We start from the raw sequence: 18,202 nt of genomic DNA on the forward strand, positions 1-18,202 counted from the left end.
GTGCGTAGCCACAGTTTATGGGAAATGAAAGGCTGTTTAGTGTGTGGTCGTTTCAAATGAGCTGGAGGATTGCAGAAGGGCCGGTGTGCATGTCGGTATCTTACTCTCCGCTGTAAATACCACAGGGCTTTGTGGTCTTCACTGAGCGCCTTAGAAGAGTTTGTTAGTTGAGGACCAGGTGCAGGTAAACCCCCCAGCCTCCCCCCCCCCCCTCCCCCACACACAAATGGACCCAGTAGTGGGGAGGTCTGACAGAATGCCTTTTCACACCTGGCTGAGCCCAGCGGAAGGTGACAGAGTCACATCTCCCAAAGCGAGGGAAAACACGTGCGCACGCGCGCACACACACACACACACACACACACACACACACACACACACACACACACACACACACACACACACACACACACACACACACACACACACACACACACACACACACACACACACACGCCCCCCCACCCACATACACTCTCACATTGGGGAGTTCAGGGTCATAAGCAGCATCATGAATAAAATGAGGCTGTCTTATACAGAACGAGCAGTGTGTGTGTGTGTGTGTGTGTGTGTGTGTGTGTGTGTGTGTGTGTGTGTGTGTGTGTGTGTGTGTGTGTGTGTGTGTGCACGTGCGTGTGTGTAACCCCCATGCCATTTTGGATCTGTAACGACCTTCTGTTCCCTGTGCTAAAATGGCTTAAATACTTCAATTAGACCTGGGTCACAATCCACCACCCGTTAAAGTACTCTTTCACTCCCTTTCATACACACAATCTTGCACAGCATGCCGGTTAAGAGACACACACACGCACACACACACACACACACACACATAAGCACACACAGAGAAAATGCAAAAAAAACTAAGAATTGTTTCCAAACACAATACCTACGAAGGCTGTTCACATTCTAGCATTCGCCGTAAACCGTCGTAAGCCATCAACGACTAACCGATGACTACCGGGGCTACTAACCCGTTTGAACCTTTCAGATGAAGGGGCACAGACAAAGCCCTGCTCAGCGTGGGGGAGCAGGAGCCACCTCATCTCCCTGCGAGCCTAACTTGATAAGAGTAAACTTTAATTCAGGTTGCTGGCCTCCCCCTCTGGAACAGCTCTCTGTCCCTTGTCTGAGCTCCCTGTCTCTCCCCCCTCTATCTCGCTCCCTGTCTTCCTACCTCTCTCGTCCCCCCACTCTCATCCCGCTGCGCTAGCGCTAACGATGCTGCCTTTTCATTAGACAGCCCCGGCTAATTAATCTCCATAGAGGAGAGTGACAGACAGACAGACCTCCCCCGTCTACCTACACACGCGCGCGCACACACACACACACACACACACACACACACACACACACACACACACACACACACACACACACACACACACACACACACACACACACACACACACACACACACACACACACACACAAAGATATATGCAAACTCACACACACACTGTTCCTCTCCCCCTCTCCCACGTGGCGTTGGCAGCCCATTTCATGCTTTATCACGTCTTTTAATTGACAAACAAGCTGCTCTTTTCTCTTAGGCTGAGGTCTATATCAGCCCCTCACGCACACCCACACACACAACCCCACCCACACAGACACACATCCACAAAGTCACAAAGACACACACACACACACACAAGAAAGAAACTTGGTTTCTTATATGGAGATATGGAATAAACACACAGTCACAATATGCGGGCTGCTGGATGTATCTTCTTATTGAAAAGGCAAAGAGGCGAGTTTAAATGAGGACTAAAAGACAGAGTATGAAAGAAGAGCAGAGACCTCTGGTTGAGCTCTACAGTGGAGGAAGTATATTCTTAGCCTGAACTAAAAACCTAATATTATGACTTAACTCAAATGTTTGTGCATTTATATTCCATCACATCCATATTAAATTGAAGGTCAACTGAAGACGTTGGTTATTCATTAGCCGGTGCAGTCAGCATAGAAACGGACGAGAACCATGATACGAAGCGGGCTATAATGATTTAACGTCACTTCATTCATTTATTATGAGCGTGTTAACTGGATCGTGTGATGCAAGATAGACATTTTAGTGGCCAAATGGCCCCGCCTGCAGAATTTGGCAGATGTGTTGAAAGAATAATACATATTGGAGGTTTTTGGAATAAAATACATAAACTGCGATGTTCACATGAATGGTTCAGAAAACAGAACAGTAGCTGTTCAATAGTCACTATATCTGATAATTGAGTATGATTTTTTTTTTTTTTTCTTAACATTCTTCTCTCAAAAGGTCTCATTTCATTATGTCAATTATGGATTCATACACGTAAAGAACAATAAGGGTCCTTTTTTTTTAATTTGCTGTATAATAATGCTCTTTTCCATACCATTGCATATATAAAAATAACTTTGAAAACTTTAGAAAGTTTTCAAAGTAAAATCCGCCAAATGCTGTAATGAAGCCCCTGTATGAACATGTCTGAATGCACTTAGCTGAACCCTGCTGTGCGGAAGCTGGCCAAGCACCACAGCAGTAATGAGCGTCAAAGGCTTCATTAACAGGGTGCTTTACTCCTGCTCGTCGACCAACACAGGCACACGCAGAAACAACAGTTTAAATTTCTATTCCAGTATATTTATGCTAAAATGGCCCACTGAAAGTCCTAAGAATCCTTCTTAGCTGTATAGATTTGTATCATCCTGTAGGAATGCATTTTGATTCTAAAGGGAGAGCAGAGTTGTAGATCTATAGAGCTGAGCCCACAGTCACTGTCCATGCAGAGGCATGCTGTGGGGAGGAGTGTAGGGGCAGAGCGGCCTTACCGTGAGGTGGTACTGTCTCCAGATCTCTGGGCACACCTGAGGGAGACACAAGAAGGACACAAACAGTCACTCATATGCATCACATGGAACCCCTTCCACTGGGCCGCTCTGGAACAGCTACTGGGACCCGTTTGTGCTGGTTAACAACCAAGGGAATATATTGTCTTAACAAGGGACAGCGCAGGGAGCTATGTTGATCTCAAAGCTACCCTAAGCCTGTGTGTGTGCGTGTGCGTGTGCGTGTGTGTGTGTGTGTGTGTTTTAATTTCAGGTGTTGAATTGAAGTCTATCAGAGACACAATGCAGTAGAAACCATTAGGCACTGCTGAGGAAACTGATTCTTATCAGAGGGAGAAAGAGGGGGAGAGGGAGGGGGGTGAGACTAGGTAAGGGGGATACAGGCAAGATAACGGCGCAGAAATGGAAATTGAAATAAAATAAAGGACAGCGGTGTCATTTTGTGCAGCTGTTCGTATTCCCGAAGCAATCCCCCCCCCCCCCTACAGCCCCAGTATAGTAACGTACATATCGGCCAGCGCTCTACCACTACCGCCTTTCCGTGGCATCAACACTGAGGCAGGTAGAGAGGGGCCAGCCAGCCAGCCAGCCAGGCCGCCAGGCAGCCAGGCCACCAGGCAAGCATATTGTCCCCGTGTAGCTAAAGCATTATCTCCGGGGCTTTGCCACGCTGTTCCCTAAGCGGTCCGACATCCTTCCTCAACCGCAGCCACTTCCCACTGGGAAATTGAAAAATGCCGCCGTCGCCGCGGGCAACAACATCTATCTACTTACACACCTACTGGGAGAGGGCGAAGGAGGGAGAGCGCGTGCGGGGAGAGAGATTTAGGCGGGCTCTGTCGAGGGGTCCATGAGGACAGCCATTCTGCTGCGCGTCCAGAACTAATTCCCAGAGATATTTGCATGAGATGCGGCTTTGCGTGGCATTGAGTGAACTACATGCTGTGGGCCAGCGATTTAAAGTCATTGCCCTTTAAAAGCAGCCCGTGAAGGGAAGGGGAAACAATCTATTCTTTCCAGAGCCCAGCTGTACAAACCAGGAGGACTGCACAGGCTGATGTGTTCAACGTACTTCCTGCTCGCGCTCAAAAGCCAGTCCGCTGGTGGATAACAGGACCTAGCCCAACGCGGAACTGGGTCGGGCTAGTTTGGGCTCTTAGTATTTGTCCGAAATGTTAACGCTTTTAAGTAAACCCCATGCCAATGACTACAGAATCAAGGCGTCAGTGAGAGTTGGCATAGGACACTCTAACCGTTAACATACTGGTAAGTTATTTTTTTTTTTCGTTTCTGTAATTACAAGAAAGCTACAATGCCTTTCCTTGAAGCTGAAGTACACCAAATGTAAATACTTTATGTAAAAGTACACACATGAAGTCAGAACAGGACACACAATTCAGTTTATGACAGTTCAGTATTTAACTCTACAACTCTCTTGTTTTCTCACTTCCAATTCCCCCTCTTCGCTTCCTCCCCCCCCCCCTCTCTCCCCCCCCCCCTACCCCCCCCCCCCAATCTCTCCCACCAGACCGGTGGGGTAGTGGGTTGTTGTCGAGGGCGACAGGCGAGGCGAGCGACACACTCGCGCTCCGTCAACCGTCTGTCTTTAATGAGAGACACAGAAAGACCCAGGGGACAGAGACCTGACACACACACACACACACACACACACACACACACACACACACACACACACACACACACACACACACACACACACACACACACACACACACACACACACACACACAATTAGTAAAGCTATGTGGAGAAACTGGGCTGCTCCAAGAGAAATGGGTAATTACCAAACAACTTTACCCCGTTGTTTAATACCGAAAACAATATGCAAAAGAGAGCACGAGAGAAAAACAAAGAGAGAGAGAGAGAGAGAGAGAAAGCGAGAGACCGAGAGGGAGAGCAATACAGTGTGTGTGTCCTGGTCTCCCCTCTCCCTCTGGTGTTCACCTGGTTACTCATCCATTACACAGAGTATAGTACATGACGGACTGAGAGAGAGAGGTAGAGTCAGAAAGAGAGACGGAGAGAGAGAACCGTGCGGATGGTTGGGGAAGACACACACACACACACACACACACACACACACACACACACACACACACACACACACACACATGCGGACACAGACATCCCCACACACACACACACCTCCCAATCTATGACATTAGTGTAAATGGGCAGGGTAATGAACGTGGCAGGAAGATAATTGTCATTGATGGTCATTAGATTCACCCTTCAGCGCTAACACACACACACAAACATATATGAAGACACACACTCACCACACATGTGCATACACACTCACTCTGCTGGGATCTGCAACATGGCGGGGACATAACTAAGCTGTAATTGCTGAAGTGTATCAATTAATAGGAACAGCAGCGTTCACTGACCCCTGGTCACTCCGTAGTAGTGGAGCAGAACAGTAAAACATGGGCAGTCCGCACCATTCCTAGACTACTTTGAACTCATACTCGGCTGTCGGCCCTTGTAAGGTTGACCCATGAGGTCAGGGGCTATTTGGGCCTCTTTGCTGTACTTCATTTTTGCTGTAAATGTACCGTCATATACCATTTTGACTAAATGTTAGCCATAACAAAGCCTGGAATCGTCCAACCATGTGACGCAAAACAAGGCAATCTATTTGCTCTCCTTGCCGGAAGTAGATCAGTTCTGAACTAGATCTGCACAGTTAACAAACTCTCCCCTGTCCATCTCTCACTTGGTCCCCACACTTCTCTTCTTCCAACTCCCGCAAGACTTTGCATTGAGGGAGACTTGGTGCGACACAATGACAAACTGACAGTGATCAAGCAAAAGGTAAAGAAACCATTTTGGATTTCTCTGTAAAGATCCTTTGGATAATTTCCAAAATATTTTGCCGTCTTTGGCAAAAACAAGCAGTACATTGACGGGCTGTATTTTCTCCATAGGATTACATTGCAGGCGTTTTATCGGATTATGGCAGCAGCATTCTCGTCCAATACTGGACCAATTTCAAAAATTGTTGTCTGCATAAGTCCCTTGGACACAAAATGATTGGAAAATAGTGTCCAGGTTGAAAAATCCTCAAGTTTCCCTTTAAAAAGGGGTTTACCCAACAGCCGCAGTTTTATTTTCATTGGCATGCAAGAATGCATCCATGATTGTCTGTTTTGGAGTCTCCTGCGGAAAAGACTAGAATGTAGTTCCTCTAACGACCTTTAGATGATTCACAATAGAGACTAGCAGTTAGTTCCTCTAGCGTCTTTTAGATGGTTCACAGTAGAGACTAGCATGTAATTCCTCTAACAACATGCATGGTTCACAGTAGACCCTAGCATGTAGCATCAAACAACGCACTTTCAAACGGCGCATTTCGTGATTTTTCTTTCTTTCCTTTTTTTTTTACTACTAGTATAGAATATACTTGGCCACATAGTGAGTAGCATACGACATGTGCCTTTAGTTACGCATGAACCCAGTAGCTACACCAGCATAGGCATCCCTGAGACACAACGATACATATATATATATATATATCAATAAATAAAAAAGGCAAAGAACCAGTTCTTACGTCAGTGAAGTGTCCGGTCATGCCACAGCGATGGCACTTCTTGTGCCAGTAGGCCATGTCCCTGCACGCCTTGTACACGTGGCCGGGCATGCCGCAGTTGTTGCAGTGTCTGTTGGGACAGCAGTATATCAGGTGGCCCGGGGTGCCACACAGCGAGCAGCTCAGCACCTTCTACACACACACACACACACACACACACACACACACAAAAGAAGGTCAGTGGGGGGGATTTCATAGGTCATTGGCATGCTCCGTTACCCCCTTTTTACACCAAAAACTGTGTCCAACCAGGGATATTGAACACGGCCCTCAACCAGTCTGCCCTTTTTTCACACCAGAGCCGGGACATAGAGCTGCATGGTCCGGGGTGGGGCCACCCTTCCTGTCCCAGGCCAGTATTCTAACCTGTAAGGGGTCAAGCACTGCCCACGGTCCACTTGTTGGTGGAGCAGCACCACCCCCCCCCCCCCCCCCCCCCACCCAACCCCACCCTCAGTTTAAAATGTAATGCACCAGTCTGCCAGTGCACACACTGAACGCTGTGTTTTCCAATCAAACGGCAGATGTCGTTGTCAACGAGGGGCCCATTTGCATGAAGTCAAACATACACCCAGCTCTTTTTTTAATCCCACCCCCCCCTTTCTACACGCTGCGAGACGGCACGTGCAAACACGTCCCATCATGCTTTGTGCCATCACGACCAATCCAAACTGAGCAGCGCACGTTGCCCTGGTAGTGGGGGGCTTACCGAGGGCGAGGGGCAGGTCATGGAGAGATGCCCGGTCTTGTTGCAGTTCCTACAGGTGACGCTTTTGTCACAATAGTATCGGTTCGAGTTCCGTCTGGCCAGGGGCCTGACAAACCTGCTCTTGTCCTGGTTATAGATCCGGGTCTGGAAGACAATGCACAGATGACATGAGTGGGTTCTCACCGTTATCCGGACCTACACGTTAAGCGTGGACTTGTCTGCTTTAAAGCCTGCGTTAGCATTCCGTCAATTACTGGCTATTCAAAGTAATTGAAAATATAATTATTCAAATACTATAATCACTTTCAAACAAATATTTGTATTATTTTTGTGTAATATGCCTCATAAGTACTACTTCAGGTACAAAAATTACGATTGTGTAAAAACAAAGTAAAGTGTTGTTAATAACAAACAGAAAAACAATTATGATAAATAATAACAATGATAAAAACAATAACGTGTCCGAAAGGTTTCTCAAAATGTGGTAAATCTAGTATAATATATGATAATTAATAGTACACATCTAGAGATCATTTATATTACATAACTTAATTAAAATAGATTAAGGTTTTGTCCATAGATTACAAATAATGCAGAATGCTTGTCTAATCCTATTGAAGCCTTCAAGACGTTGAACTGCATACGTACCGCCTTGTCTTTACTGGACACCAACCAGTTGCCATTTTCAGCTTCATCACCGTCTGAAGGGAGAAACAGAGAGACAAACCACTCAATCTACTGGTCTCACAGTTAACCATGGACGCATTCACACGGCTTACAAAACAAACGTAATGTCCCACGATGAGAGATGAAACTCAAACAGCTTTCTTTATATCCTGAGACAACGCAAGTCTGGAATTACATTAACGCAGTTAAAATATATATAATAATATAATACATATATAATAAAAGATCTAAACAAATAAATCCAATTCAAGAATAAATAAACAGACATGTGCAAAGACAATCATGGGTTTAAGAATAATATGACATAGCATATAATCCTATCAGGTATTGTTTTGTACACAACAGGAAACGGATCCCTTAAGAGACAATCTACAGCTTCCTTTGGGAATGAGACGACACACACACACACACACACACACACACACACACACGTGCAGACGGCAAACGGTAACAGTGGCAGGGCAGAACATCTGTGTGAGCACGGCACTAACTGCGCCCTGAGGGAGCCGCCGTGTTCTCCACAGGCCCACGGAACTGTAACTGACATCCTCCACACACACACACACACACACACACACACACACACACGCTGGTGACAAGCGCGCACATTCGCACGTACATACACACGCACACAATTTGAAACATAAGAGTGGGAGAAGAAAAACACACAAAATGAGTTTTGGTGTGAGGTGCTTGTGTGCGCACACAGACCCAAACACACACAGACACACATACAAACACACACACACACAAACATGAGCGGCAATGTTTGCAGTAAATATTATGATCTCATACTCATACCTAAAGACACGCAGGTTCAGAAGCAACCTACAGCCACCAACTAATGTATACACACACAGACCCCCCCCCCCCCCCCATGCGTCGACCCCTACGATTAGCTGGTTGACAGTCTTTAGCCTTTATACAAACACACAGACTTGAGCCAATATCAAATATTACCCCCTCCCTCCCACCTCCCCCTGCTTCTCCACCTCCCTCTGTGCGGCTCAGCTCTGCCTCTCCTTTTGTCTCCCTGCACCTCGCTCCTCTCCTGCTCCTCTGGTGTGGAGGAGCGGCGGGTGGGGTACACCTCTCCTCCCTGTCAAACAAATTAAAACCCACGGCTGTTTGAACTGCTTGGCTACGCCGCGACCTTCACCTCCTGCACACACCAGCCCGACGCACGGCATTGTCCTTTTTATCCCGGCTCGCCTTGCCCTTTAACGGGGCATGTTGTGGCTAAATGGAGCCATTAGGCACATTGTGATACACCAAAGGACGGACGTAGCTTTGTGTGTGAAAGGTAAATGTGTGGACCGTGTCATGATTAAAAACCAAAGGATCCCACAAATGATTGTCCCCTGAAATGTGCCCATGCTAGCTTGGCTGGGATGCTGCTTGTCAATTGTAAAGAAAAATGTAAGAAGAAAAACGTATGTAATTGATTAAAGGATTCTTAGTAAGATCTATCAAATTGCAATTACACAAAAAAAACAACAGTCAGAGAGAACAACGTTATGACCAGAAGGGTTAATCCAGGATTCTCTTACTGCAGACATCCCTAATAAAACAGCCAATAGCACACTTTGATTCTCGTCTCGTGGCCAACAGGAGGTTGAGGAAGACTCGTCACATTCAGTGTGTTCTTAAACAACAAAGAAAGACTATGGCACCAAAGGTGAGAGCCTATCAGCAGTTGGTAGGGATATACACCCTGATCTGCTGAAATGAAGACACAAGGGTTACCTCCCTAGCACGATGACTAGAAAATGTACCAGCCAAACGATAAGATCAATACGATACTACTGACGTGTAAGAGTTGGATCAGGGTGTGTGTGTGTGTGTGTGTGTGTGTGTGTGTGTGTGTGTGTGTGTGTGTGTGTGTGTGTGTGTGTGTGTGTGTGTGTGTGTGTGTGTGTGTGTGTTTTTGTGTGTGTGTGTGTGTGTGTGTTTAGGCGTTGGTGACTCGACAAAAGTCCACCCATTGCGCCTCCCGGAGGGCCCCCCAAAGAAAGAGCAGGAAGCTTTCCCTTAATCTGAGGGCCCCCCCCATCTCTCTCACAAAACAGGGTGAAGCTCTTTGTCACAGCCCAGGAATCAAACACACGTATGGGGTGTGGGGGAGAATGAATTGGTGAAGAAGAAGAGGAGTAGAGCAGTGGAGAAAATGGCTGCTGTCCATTTTTTGGGGGCGAGAACACGGGGACACTCAATGTTTTGGTGGACATTTCAATAGTCCATTTTACAAGAAGGAACTACACACTGGTAATGTAAGGGCGATGAAGGATTTTGCGCTGGTTCTATTAAACCACGTTTTCTTATATTTATATATTGATTGTATGGAACACAGGACATTCTCATCATGGGGGGGGGGGGGGGGAGGGAGAAATTCAGCGCAGATGCTACCTGTCTGTCTCATAGGTATCCTAATTAACAGAACGGAGGGAGGGGTTCATCAGAGGCGACAGTAAAGGGGAGAGGGGGGGGGGGGGGGGGGAGAGAGAGAGAGAGAGAGAGAGAGAGAGAGAGAGAGAGAGAGAGAGAGAGAGAGAGAGAGAGAGAGAGAGAGAGAGAGAGAGAGAGAGAGAGAGAGAGAGAGAGAGAGAGAGAGAGAGAGAGAGAGAGAGAGAGAGAGAGAGAGACTCTGCTGTACGTCTGTCCCCACTCCGGGTGAGAACAGAACGGAAGTGTACGTGTGGCTAATGAACCATGAACACCCGGCTCTCCTGGGGTGCCTGACACACACACACACACACACACACACACACACACACACATCAAAACAACACACATTCCACATGCACAGTAACTGGGACCCCCAGGGACGTGGGCAAGACTAGGTGGTGGAAGACTGATAAAGCCAAGGAGGAGACGGAGCACACACACTGTACAGTGTGTGAGTGTGTTTTGATTGGCAAATGTTAGCCTCCCCCGGTGTGGCGACATCAGAGCCTCGGTGTAGCCCACCTTGCGTCTCTCTCTCTCTCTCACTACTTAAACAGGCCTCCCAAGCCAGCCTGCCCATTCTACCAAGCTGCAGACTGGGCCCATTAGTACACCAACACAGGCAGACACACACACACACACACACACAATAGGATATAGCAAAAAAGGTCCCGGCCCCCCCAAATGGTGGCAATGTTTGATACTGAAGGGACAGGGTCGGATTAGCAACACTATACATGACAATGACCTGGGTGGGAAGGCTGTGTGTGTGTGTGTGTGTGTGTGTGTGTGTGTGTGTGTGTGTGTGTGTGTGTGTGTGTGTGTGTGTGTGTGTGTGTGTGTGTGTGTGTGTGTGTGTGTGTGTGTGTTCCTTTCTGACATCACCCTTGCCCTACCGCATGGGACTTTGCAAGGTTAAATACACCGAAAGGCATATTCAGAGAGACACACACACACACACACGTGTAGCCACAAGTGCGCACAATCACACACACTAACGTAACGGCATGCCACACACAAACATACACACACCTTTTCTTTCTCTGCTTTCCTTCGCTTTGTGTGGAACAACAGTATGGTCAACTGGTAAATGAGAACAGAAAAATGAGCAAGCAGGGGGGATAGACCAGGCGAACGGCAGGGGGAGGGCCGGGGCCGGACTCAGAGAAAGGGAGGGAGGATCACGGTGTGTGGCTGTCAATTGACCGAGGAGAACACTGGTCTCATAATGCTAGAGAAGCGGTTTAGAGAGACCACCAAACACATTGTAAGCCGTGTTCGCCAAGCGGCCATGTTGCTTCTTCACAGGAGCCGGCTGGGGAAAGTGACTTTAGCAAATCCCAGCCGGCTCCTGTGAAGAACAAATATGGCCGCTAATTGAATAAGGCCTACTACTGGTGGCAGGCACGGGCCACAGCTGTACCAGGGTAGGACACCATTAAGACTTTAGAGACATGAAGTAGAGACTGTGTGTGTGTGTGTGTGTGTGTGTGTGTGTGTGTGTGTGTGTGTGTGTGTGTGTGTGTGTGTGTGTGTGTGTGTGTGTGTGTGTGTGTGTGTGTGTGTGTGTGTGTGTGTGTGTGTGACAATCCGTGCAAGTGTGTTAGTAAATGTTTGCCATGCAGAGAATGGATCGATCACAATTATGGATTAAAGCAGCAGATCTCATTTGACTTCATTTCATGCCCTTTCTTTGCTCACCGTAACTGATCTCTCTGTTAGAGAGAAAGAGAGTGAGAGAGAGAGAGACAAATGTAGGGCTTCTGGGACACATTCCAGATTCAAAGAAATAAACAGAAATGAGGTCATGTACTGCTAACTTCTTTCTTTCAAGAATGCAGACATTATAAAATACAATCACACTTAGCCTGTAAATGAACACACTAGGAACCCAAGGCACGGTTTAATAGCGGAAGCTGAAAGATCAATGAATAACGTGGTGCACATGTATCAACACGCAGCAAGAAGCCACGCATTTGGCATCGTCTCAAGTCAAGCCATCTCCCCTTTCACCCGTGGTTTGTTGAGAGGGCCACTGGACTCCTACCATTCCACCGCCTCCACACGTGTGATTCAAGGAGCTCTCCCTGATTACCCATCACCTCGACACGCCAATCCCCGCCCCAACCAGACCCTCCCCTCGACGTGTTGGCATCAAGGGCAGGGCAGGTGGCCAGACCTGTCAGTCACCGTCGCCGCGTGGCAACACCGCATACACCAATTACCACACAGCGGGGGCGCGGCCTGAGAACCGCACGGCAACCACATGGTCCAATCAGGACGGACAACAACCGGGACAACGAGAGGCCAAGCAGTGGCCGGGTGTGTGTGCGTGCGTGTGCGCGTGTGTGTGTGACATTTCGTTTGTTTGTGTGTGTGTGAATGTGTGACCATCATTTTTGTTTGCCTTGTAGTGTTTGTGAAGGGGTTATGAAAACTGCTGATATCTAACCAGCAGAACATCATTGGTATTCTACAATGGGCCACATTACTTTACCATCCACTATTTGATGCTGCTCATACAGGTTAAGTCGAGTTGTTTTGCCAAAAGATTGAGATTTGTGCTGAAATGGTTGATTATTCAAACAAAAGAAGGAGTATAACTTAGTATACACCGAAAATGTGTAGATTATGGTTTGTAATTGGTTTTGCTCAAGATAAATACTGGAACAACAGTTGATTCCGAAATTCAAATATGTGGTTGCTTTTCTCGGTTTCAGATCATAAATTGTGACGTTCACGTGCCATTATTTTTTATGGTAAATAGAAAATATAGATAGTTAATTGCAGGTATACTACGATTTTAAAAAAAGTAGTGCAAAAGGGCTTTTACTTTAATTCAAACAGGCCGAAACTCACACACACACACACACACACACACACACACACACACACACACACACTTGTTTCTTGGATTCTGCTGAGGGTAACAGTGACACAGGAGGCAAATACATTTTAATAAAACCACTGAGTTGCAACCTCAATTTCATTTTGATGAATTTCCTCCTGCGGGGGGGGGGGGGGGGGGGGGGGGGGGGAGCACATGCAGGGGGGAGAGAAGGCTGGGGGGCATGTACAAAATCACAATCATGAAAATTATTTTCTATTTTCGATACTAGAGAGACAGAGCGAAGTGAGAAAAATAAAAAGAGAGAGAGCGAGAGAGGGAAAATAAACTGAAATTGTTAATCAGAGCAATTTTCTTCTAAGGGATCTTTGGCCTCGTTAATTAAGCTTCATTCACCGGGCCCTGTTCCCCAAATACAAAATGTGTCATTAAGTGGAATTTGCCATAATGCTTTTTTATCTGCTGGCGCTTCGCTGTGCATGCATGCATGTGCATGTGTGTGTGCGTCTGTGTGTGTGTCTGTGTGTCTGTGAAATGGGTGAAAGGGCAGCTAATAGCTGTGGGGTTCCACAACTGCATGTACACACAAAAACAAGCACGCTCGCATCCACACACACACCAGCAAGAGGACAAAAGGATGTGTGAGCTTTTGCACGAGAGGACCCACTTGAAGTCGCACAAGAAAGACCAAATAGAAACCTGAAATAATCCTGGTCACCGCTGACCTAAATGCCTGAGCATGCAGGCAAAACCCGCAAACACACACACACACACACACACACACACACACACACACACACACACACGGAGAGAGATGGTGAAGCATAGAAATGCGCCACTGCCAATCCTCAAATCCAGAGCCTTTGGAGTAATGGAATAACAGCACACAAAAGTTTTAATTTAGATTTCCTCTCAACCCTTTCTACCACTACCTACCGCATTCCCACATGCAAAAGAGCGCGCGCACACACACACACACACACACACACACACACACACACACACACACACGATAGCCCTAGATGGGCTAAGTACAGTGGTGAAAAGGAGAATGATTGAAGAGCAGTATCTCTGGGTCTCTACAGGCCTGGCAAAAACAATACAATTATTGGTGTTTAATTGGAGCAGGTCCTTTGTGGGACGAGGACCGCCAGAGAGCCGTGGAGGATTAGAGACGGGATGCCTTGTATGGCTCCTTTATCACGCCGTTCAAATGGCGTTTGGATCAAATGCACTTATCCCTGCATCCCATGTCGCCAAAGTTTCGGTACTGGTTGGTTTCAGGAGGACTTGGGCGGTCTGGAGCAAACCAGCGTCTCACCGTGAGGAAGAGACAGTGGAAGCTTTGCTTAGACAAAGGACAGGAAATGACAAGGTGTTGGCAGGAAGTAGGGCCTGACTTACTCACTGTCACGAAAACGGGTGTGGCCTGAAATACCCCAAAGAGAGCAGAGAACTCAAAAGGAGCCATGCTTTTGGCAAAGAGAGAAATCATGTGATGGGGTAAGAGACACATGTTATCAAGGCCATGTCCCAGAGTTACTTATATTTTAAATAATATATATTATAACATACGTTAAAGAATACAATGAGAGAAGACGGAGAGCATGGCCTTCTGATTGATCAGATCTGGATCATTCCATCAGAGAGTAAAGGTGAGTCAACACAGCCCTGAATAAACATGGAAGTGTGTGTGTGTGTGTGTGTGTGTGTTTGGGGGAGGGGAGGGTGGTCTTGAGGGAGAGAAGGAAAGATACGAGGTAGGGGAAGAGACGGGAAGAAGAGGAAGACAGGGAGAGAGAGGGGAGGAGGAGAGACAGATGGTGGAGGTTCTGCCTGGCTGGATGGGGCAAGACGGAAGAGGGTGTGCAGCTTTGTGTGTGTGTGTGTGTGTGTGTGTGTGTGTGTGTGTGTGTGTGTGTGTGTGTGTGTGTGTGTGTGTGTGTGTGTGTGTGTGTGTGTGTGTGTGTGTGTGTGTGTGTGTGTGTGTGTGTCCCAGGCGGGGAGGGGGGAGGGGGGTTAAACACCAAGGTTTGCCCTCTCTTCTCTAAGGAACACAAGACACAGCTCATCCCTAAAAGTTCCCACAATCGCTCCATCTTCCTCACACAAGGCCTCACTCTACACACAGACAGTTACCTTACTTCCGTGCCACCATTGCCAATCCTCTCACTAAAAACATCGTGATAGTTCAACAGTAAAACATTGCCGCAACCCTGCAGCGAAACAAACTGTAGCTTAACATAATCGGATCCACCTATATATGATTGGCAGATAAAGCCAGTTAGGTGAAGAGTGCACTGTAGATAGAGCTGAACTAAAAGGTTCTGTCAAAAAAGGTGTTTGTGTTGTGGGGAAAACACACAGCAGAAGCAAAATGGCAGGAGGGAGAGCGAGAGAGACTTATTTACTGTCGTTTAATTTGCCCCCTCCTGCCGCCCACCCCCGGCTCGTCCTGACAGGTAATAACAAGCAGGCGCCTTCCTGACAAGCCCATTTGAATTTCGATGGAATAATGTGACTACGGCTGCGTTCCTCCTTGGCATTTCTCAGACGGTGCAACTGTGCATTCCCTGAACCCCTCTGCCGTATGTTGGTGTGCACTACAGACCACGCGCCCTCACCAACGACGCAAGCACTGCCCAAAGTGTGGTGCTCATCCGCTATCGTCCAGATTCTCTGCTCACCAACGACGCCTCCCCTCCTGTGTCTCCACACAACCTCTCCCATCTTCTCACCCTCCTCACCCCCTCCATCCCTCCCAACCCCTACTGCTCCCGTAGTATCTACTGTTCTACATCATGTTCCCCTATGTCCCTCTTCCTTTGAAACTGCCTTGACCCCACCTTTTCCCTTTGACCAGCTCTCTCTCTCCCCCTCTCCCTATCTCTCTCTCGCTCTCTCTCCCTCTCAGAGAAATCCCATTCCTCACGGGGGCAGGCTAAATTGAATTGCCTTGTTTATATGAACAGGGCTGCTGCATTAATGTATCTGGAGAGTTGATGCCTAATGCCTCCGCGCTAATACCCCTGGACCCTGACACACAGCCCCTTTACAGAGCTCATAAAGGAGAGGGGAGAATGGGGGAAAGGGGGACCAGAAATTAAAAAGGGCTCGAGCTAAAGACGACAAGCAGGCGTGTGTTTTGTTAAGCGTGCCAGAGAGACAAAGAGAGAGGAAGGGAGGAGGAGGAGAGGGACAAAGGGTGGAGAAGAGAGGTGGGAAATCCATTAGCGCACCTTAGTGAGCTATCCCAGTGCAGGTTTAATATCCTACAATAACACATCTTCTGGCACCGGCTCACAAACACACATACACACACACGCATGCTAAACAACGCACTCAAACACACACACACACCTCAAGTGCGCCACCTTTACCCTTTAGTTGGTCAGATCAAAAGGGAGGGGTGAGAGCCAGGTTTTTTCTTTTTGATTTGCGGATAATGTTGAATAAATATCCAGAGATTTGGATGAGGGAGTTGGTCATGCTTTTTGACCTGCAAACAGCCTCCATTTTCTTCCCAGCGTCCCCCAGCTTTCATTCTTTCTCTGGCCCCGGTGTGGAGCTACAAAGGGGCCATGCGCCACAGCGAGCAGACACAGAGAGCCAGAGACACTCGACTCCCGATTGCTATCGATCAGCCTGCGGTCTGAGGACACGAGACTCACACTCAAAAGGAACGCCCGAGACAGCAGAACCCATGTCCGCATGCACATGCACACATTTGATTTAGATTAAGGTTGATTACTTTGGTTCTTTAAAGTGACACTGAACACAGACAATAGTTCAATTTGAGCACACCTTTTAGGATTTTTTCTCAACCACATCGGTGAAAGTATATAGGTTCTTGAAAGATTTTGATATAGGTTAAACAGATAAGTTACATAGGAATTCTGAATAATAAAATACCAAAAAACTGAAACAAGAAAATACTGGCGTAAGCACAATGAATATACAATGTTATGAATAGAATGCACAACTCTGGCAAAAACAAAACAGTGTAATCTCAGAGGCAGAGACAGTGAGAACTGGTGCATAGTTTGTTTAGTGAAGCTTAGTTAATTTGTTTTTAATTTGTCGTTCTTATTTCATTAGATAAGTGTTGTTTTTTTTCTATTGGGCATAGACAGAATGTTACGGCTATATTCGACGAGAACACTGTTGCTGTAGAGTAAGCCACACATATATAAATATAATATCGGTCAAACACACATCGCATATAGTGTTAAATTTAGGATTTAACTTAAGACTTTTTTTACATATCTACATTCATTCAGTTTGTGCGAAGAGGCTAGTTAACATTTGAACCACGCAAAGCACCTATTGTGAACTATATTTCACAAGAGCATTTAACAGAAAATAACAGAAAGAAACTCATGAACTGAAGGTTACCAACTGGTTATAATAATAACTTAATAGAACATAACTCAGCATTATTCACTTAATATATATATTATTTTACCATCATTTTTTAACACTTGTTAAATTATGCAATGGATGTTTAGCCTGCCAGTTTCACCCATGATTTTAAGTAGATTAAATGCACTTCATAAATTATACAAGAACGTTATTCTGAGGGGAGCGGGTAACCCCCCCCCCCCCCCCCCCCTCCTCCCTTTGGTAAATAAAATAACCGATAAAAATGTGAAACTATCCTCATCTACACCTTTACGTCTTCCTCTCACTCGCACATGTACGCATGTATAAACGAAGCTACGCTCCCATTAAGGGTGTGATGAACTCTGCATGCTGTCAAGAAACTTGCGCTGAAATATCAATGACTGAACTCCCCCAACGGCACGTCAACTATCTCTATCCCTCAGATTTTATCCTCAATAATTAATTTGCCCTCCCAATGCCGAATCCAGGCTTATCGGTCTTATGTTGCAGAAATCTCGGCGTTCCATTTAACCGTAATCCTCTGGATGAAGGCCAGCCCAAAGGTACACTAATGCACTCGCACGTACGCATTGTCACGCACACCCTTGTGCTAAAATGCCCACACCCGAAGAACACTACAGGAGCTCGAGACGCACACGCTGGCACAAAGCCAGCACGAGAAAACACAAGA

General features: G+C 46.8%; 1 protein-coding gene across 2 annotated transcripts in view; it reads right to left on the minus strand.

Moving 5' to 3' along the window:
• The window catches only part of zcchc7 (zinc finger, CCHC domain containing 7), a 37,718-nt gene that overhangs the window by 9,448 nt on the left and 10,068 nt on the right, over nucleotides 1-18,202 (minus strand). For both annotated transcript variants that reach the window (XM_030351821.1, XM_030351822.1), the window contains exons 4-7: nucleotides 7,797-7,849; nucleotides 7,149-7,292; nucleotides 6,401-6,571; nucleotides 2,809-2,844 (exon numbers count right to left, since the gene is read on the minus strand). In XM_030351821.1, coding sequence (XP_030207681.1) covers nucleotides 2,809-2,844; nucleotides 6,401-6,571; nucleotides 7,149-7,292; nucleotides 7,797-7,849 — 404 coding nt within the window. The remainder of the gene's footprint in view (nucleotides 1-2,808; nucleotides 2,845-6,400; nucleotides 6,572-7,148; nucleotides 7,293-7,796; nucleotides 7,850-18,202) is intronic.

Source organism: Gadus morhua, chromosome 3 (assembly GCF_902167405.1).
Source record: "Gadus morhua chromosome 3, gadMor3.0, whole genome shotgun sequence".
Taxonomy (NCBI): Eukaryota; Metazoa; Chordata; class Actinopteri; order Gadiformes; family Gadidae; genus Gadus; species Gadus morhua.